The sequence below is a fragment of the Rhinolophus hipposideros genome, assembly GCF_964194185.1.
Source record: "Rhinolophus hipposideros genome assembly, chromosome: 6".
NCBI lineage: Eukaryota > Metazoa > Chordata > Mammalia > Chiroptera > Rhinolophidae > Rhinolophus > Rhinolophus hipposideros.
The window spans coordinates 54,016,257-54,022,256 of NC_138052.1; the positions used below are offsets into that span (position 1 = coordinate 54,016,257).

Sequence of the window (6,000 nt, forward strand, 5' to 3'; positions counted from 1 at the left end):
GGGGAATGACTGTGGAATAAGTAATATTAGCTCTGAGGCAACTCCCCTTAGTCGCTCTTCTCTGGGTTAACCATTGCTAGGACTTTTAACTCTTGTCCTAGACAAACTGGTCTGATCATTATTTTGCCTTATTCAGCTTTATTCTGGAATCACCACATCCTAACCAACTGCTCATATCCCATCCATCTGCTCAAACCCCATTCTTCTGGAATGCCATCCTGGATCAACCCAGAACAGAGGGCCACTCCATCCTCTGCATTTACACTGATGGGGTCTCTCGCAACCCACATAGTTCAGGGACTCCTGCTACCTCGAATAATCAGGTATCTTGTCATTGGAGTATCTAGTGACCCAAATTGATGCAGGAGTCTTAAGCCTTTTTAACAACAAGTTGTATTTGAGTATCCATCTCTATTTGGTTGACCCAATCTAAATAGTTATGCAATATTTTGGTATCTGTAAAGATGGCATTGAGATTGGGGGGTTCCATAAACTAGCCAATAGTTTGGATGGAAAATATGACACCATAATGCATGTTTAAAGGTACGTAATAAAATAGGAACTCCCAGCAAAGCAAACTAATACTTATTTTTCAGAAAACAAATTTATTCTCAAAGATGACATAGAAAAATAGTTATCACTACCTCGGCTCCCAAAACCAGTTCAGCTCAAAAACTACTTATTTGAGTACTCCCTAATACTCAGCTTCTGCACGAGATCTGTAACTGGTTCCTGAGTGATTCAGCACCCGAAAGGAAGCAGTTGACTTGTCCGGAACAAAACTGTGTTTATTAGGAATTTGTACCCTTTTTTATAATATTCGCTTGGATATTCTTATGGTGTAGCTTCTATGTATAATCAAAATATATAATCCTGCCATGTGAATTCATCCATATAATAAAGTATTTTATAGCTAAAGGATATCAGGTTACACAGAAAAATATTTCAATAAAGTTATAAAGGAAAAGAAGCATAACTCTAGTGCTATGTGTCTCTAGGGTTGTATATGAAAATGCACAAAAATATTAATAATGGTTATCTTAGTAATGGTTATCATTGGGTTGAAGAATTGACTTTTATTTTCCTTATAGTTTAGAAGTTTTCTATGATGTACTTAATATAATAAGATACACATATTATTAAAAATTTACATCTTAAGCCCCTTATGCCTATAATACAAGGATAATGATGGAAAGAATATCTATATTTTTCTTTTACGAACATTGGCGTTACAAACGTGAACAATGATACAAACTGTGCCCTACTAGAACTGAGGTCGTACGTTAACAAATATTCTACTCCAAACTGTCCTCGGGGCTGTGAGAAACCATAAGCCCCCAGTTACAGTGGATATAAGCCCAAAGTATGCCTAAATTATGTGAACATACCATTTTGGTTTGTTTGTGTTAAGGAAAGCAACCATCCTATGCAATTTGGGTCCTCTCTTATGCTCAACATTTAAGGATTTTGACTGATAAGACATTTAAGAATTTTCACTGATAAAACTTGAGTTTGACATGCACAGAATAAATTGTTGTATAATTTCAATGAAAAAAATCCTAAACAGATAAACCAAAATGTTGAAAAATTTTAAAGATCTTAAAAAATTATCAATTACAGCAGTCTTTGTAACTGCATCTTTCATCAGTCAGACAAATAATCAAAGCAAACACTTTGAATACCTATATATAGTTTGAATACCAGCAAACTTTGGAAATTATTTATAAATCCCACATGTACAAATGAGTCAATTAACAAATAACAAGACATAAGTGGAAGGGAGCACCGCTGCATAGCTGCTCTGTTCCTGTTGCTTTAGCACTTCATGGTTCCATTTTGTACATTAAAACACCTATAAGTAGTTGCCTGGCTGGAAGCCATTACTTTTTGCAAAACTAACAAATGGGAATCAAGTTAAGAAACTAGGGAACTATAAATGGAAACAGTTAAGTAGACTATACCTGGTAATCACAAAAGTGATAGCATAATGAGACCTCAGTGTAGAAAACCATTTTTTTAGAAAGCTACCAGAGAATAGTGTTTGAGAGTTTGAGCTGGAGAGTTAGGTAAAACCTGTAATCAAATTCCAATTCTGTCACTGACAAGAGATATTACATTGGTAAAGTTACCCTGCATCGCTAAGCCTATGTTTTTAGTTTGTGTTTTTGATCTGTAAAATGAGGAAAATAATACCTACTCCTTAGGGGTTTGGTAATAATTTAGATAATGCATCTCTTATACTTAATACACTATCTATTCAAAAAAGACAGTTATAATTGTTGTAGAAGCTGTCGTTTTGTTCATTATTTTTCAAGAAGCGCAGTCAGTGATCAGTGGCATTAGCTAATGCTATCATAATCTTTTCTGTGTAAATAGTGGGTTCTTCAAAAGGAGGTTTTAGTACTCCTCTAACACCTATAGAAGCATGGTCAAGGGAAGTCCAAGCATTTTTCAATTAGTTTTTAATGTGTCTCTTACCTTTGCTTTTATTTTCAGTTCCTCGTGCTTACGGATTAGCTCCTCATTGTCTGAAAGTGATGAACCTAGGCTTTGTTCCCGAAGCTCTTTTATGGTTTTCTGAAACCAACAAGTAACCTAGGTAAGAAGCAACAAAGAGAGATCAAATTTCAAATGATTAGAATAAGTGAGTAAAAGTTCAGGAATATTTCCTTAACCTTTCAAAACTTAAGCTACCTCAATTTCGCTTTACATAAACTCCTCTTGTGCATTAAATAATTATGATCGAGTTTTTATTTATTAATTTATTTTTTTTGAGTTTTTATTTTTTTCTCCATTCAACCTCTACATGCTTAAAAGAAAAAACAAAATAATCCCCGAAAAGCATGAAAACAATATGTCAATTCAGATCACATGGCATGAAGAAAATAATTCAAAATCTCCTAACAAAGGGGCCGGCCCGGTGGCTCAGGCGGTTAGAGCTCCGTGCTCCTAACTCCGAAGGCTGCTGGTTCAATTCCCACATGGGCCAGTGGGCTCTCAACCACAAGGCTGCCAGTCTAACTCCTCGAGTCCCACAAGGGATGGTGGGCAGCACCTCCTGCAACTAGTAACGGCAACTGAACCTGGAGCTGAGCTGAGCCCTCCACAACTAAGACTGAAAGGACAACAAGTTGAAGCTGAACCCTCCACAACTCAGATTGAAAGGACAACAACTTGACTTGGAAAAAAGTCCTGGAAGTGCACACTGTTCCCCAATAAAGTCCTGTTCCCCTTCACCAATAAAATCTTTTTTTAAAAAAAATCTCCTAACAAAGAACCACAACAGATTCCCACATAGACTATATATTATGCATGCTTTTAGAATATAAATCTTCTTTCCTGATTAAGAATAAAAATTTGAGTATAATTACATGATCTACATGAAGTTATTAAACAGCATATGCAGAATTCTATTTCTACCATAAAAAATGTAAAAGCATTGTTTGCTGCAAGTGCTGGAAATCTGTATTCTGAAAATAAATGAAGAAGTTCTTAAAATTCTGTTGACATTATAAGTGGCTCAGGGCATGACATGTTCATTTAGACTTGATTTATAATACGTGCCTTATATGGTATTAAAATAACAAATAGCAAAGTACATTCTAGAATGCACTTGAAAGAAGCAGTACATTCTAGAATGATGACGTAAGTTGACACTGAACTGATGACATGGGGTCCCTGGAGGTAGATTCCTAATCCAAATTAATGGAAAGAGACATGGAGTTTTACTCTCAAGTCCTGTGCAGTCTCATCCGCCTGATCACGTCAGCGCTACTGATTCCTCCGAGCTCACTACTTGTGAGAGAGAGCTTACAAGTTGCTTTTTGGGCATCATCTCTACAACTCTATAACGAGTATGCGATCATCATTGTAGAGATGAGGAGAGGTTAAACAGCTTATCCAGGGCCATATAGCAAGTGGCAGAACCAGGATTTGTTCCCAAGCCTACGTTAATCCAAAGCCCACACTCTTCCCATTGTGCCCTGCTGTCATTCTTGGGTAAACTAAAGTCTTATAGCCCTTAGAGGCGTCAGGGGGAATTGCTTAAACCTAGAAAAAAAATAATCCTGGCAGCCCATTCAAAGAGGTGGGCATTGTCCAAGCATCATACTATGTCTTTTTCCAGCTTAGGTTGTTTTGCCTACAAGAAGTTCAGGATTTCTCTGAACTCCTATAACATGGAGAAATGTTTGAAGCAGATGGCCAGCGAGAAAGTTAGATTAGTCCTGAAGCTCCACACAATAAATGTATACCACACACACACACACACACACACACACACACACACACACTATACAGGGGTTGCGTGGAATTGGACATTCCATTACCAATACAGGACTGATGTCACCAAGCTGGTTTTGAGATACCAATGCTTAGAATTTTCTAGCATGGAATAGGTAGAAAAAATATGGAGTAAAAGGGCTTCTGCTAATTGGAAATCATTGTTAATCATCATTTCATGGTAATATCAGTGCAAAGGAAAGAATAATAGTGACCCCATAGAAGTTTTCATGTGAAGTACGCCTCATTTTCTTCAGAATGTTTGGCAATCTGTGCGTAATACACAAATTAGCTGCTTCCCATACCTAAAGTATCATGTTTATGTATGTACATTTATTTGAAGATAGTCTGTTTTTCTGATATTAGAACTAGATGATATGGATAATGTGCATATTAGCACACAGAGTGTTTTATCAAGAGCTGTAAAATTTGTTCATTTATTTAATTTTATAAAAATAATTTCTTACAAAAGCTGCAGTGAGCCCATATAAAAATACCACTAGAGGAATGATTTAAGGGTTTTATCACAGGAAAATGGATCAGGAATATAACTAACTTTCAGAGATCATTTATTTTATTAAGTACTGGGAGTAAATTTTATTTATTCTTAGCTAAAGTGGGAAGAACTCAGACATCTCAAGAATGCTTTAATAGGGAAAGCTAATATAGAGTCTGAGTGAGCAAAACATGGGCACAAACAGGTGTTCGCTAATCTCTAAAAACAGGTGAGAAGGCTGAACTCTCAGATAATCCTATTTAATTTTGTGAGTCAAAGACTTGTCATCTAGCACATGCCAGCGGTAATGAAGGCAGGGAAAGAATGAGTTGTTTTGATTTTTAAAAGGTATCTACTGACCTCATCTCTAGATTTGGCAAATGCTGTTTTCATCCCCAAAGGATACTATTCCTGTATGGCAATCCTATGCACCATGAGAGAACGTAGTTAAAGATCTGTAATGGTATTCCATATATCCTGATCACATACCTGCCTGATAGGGCAAGCTGACACCCTACATCTACACATTTTTACTATCAAATGCACGCTGGAGGAAACATAACAACAATTTGGCACAAAACTCAGTAGTTCATCGTGGGTGTGTGACGTCTCATCATGAGGCATTCACACATATGACCAGCTTCTTAGATCAGATTTACCATGTGTGCTGTGGGATGGATGCAGGCAGAAAAGGCGCTCAGAGCTCTTCTGATGTAAAAGCAAGATACCCTAAATAACCGAGAGCATGTCAACTATAATACTGCCATCCAGTAAATCAGTCACTGTGTCCCGCAAGGAGCTACTGCAGACAGCTGCATCGATATTCCAAGAGCACTTTTTATAAGCGTTTAAATCGTATCAGCTGCTGTCCAAAAGCCTGAGTGGTAAGTACAGTAAATGGTGCATCAGGACATTCTATAGAACATAGTCCCTACAAAAGGATGAAAACATGAGCTGAGAGTTGAGGGGGAGGGTGGTAGAAAGAAAGGAAGAAGAAAAAGCATTCAGAGTATGCACTGGAAATTGGTTTGGGGCAATGATGGGTGAAGGGGGGAAATCAGAACATTTTTCCTTTTCTCCCAGTTCCCACTTTCAGCTTGACCTAAGCAATATGTTCACGGTCATTTCACCAGTTGGACTTGACATTCTAGGTATTCAGTACCCAGAGGAGACAGAGCTAAGGTACAGAAAGAGTGGGGCTGATTTTTTTTTTTGGAGGGGAG

General features: G+C 37.3%; 1 protein-coding gene across 2 annotated transcripts in view; it reads right to left on the reverse strand.

The window, feature by feature from the left end:
* CCDC141 (coiled-coil domain containing 141) overlaps window positions 1-6,000 on the reverse strand; it is a 167,179-nt gene that overhangs the window by 98,037 nt on the left and 63,142 nt on the right. For both annotated transcript variants that reach the window (XM_081051212.1, XM_081051211.1), the window contains exon 6: window positions 2,479-2,595. In XM_081051212.1, the coding sequence (XP_080907338.1) occupies window positions 2,479-2,595 (117 nt within the window). The remainder of the gene's footprint in view (window positions 1-2,478; window positions 2,596-6,000) is intronic.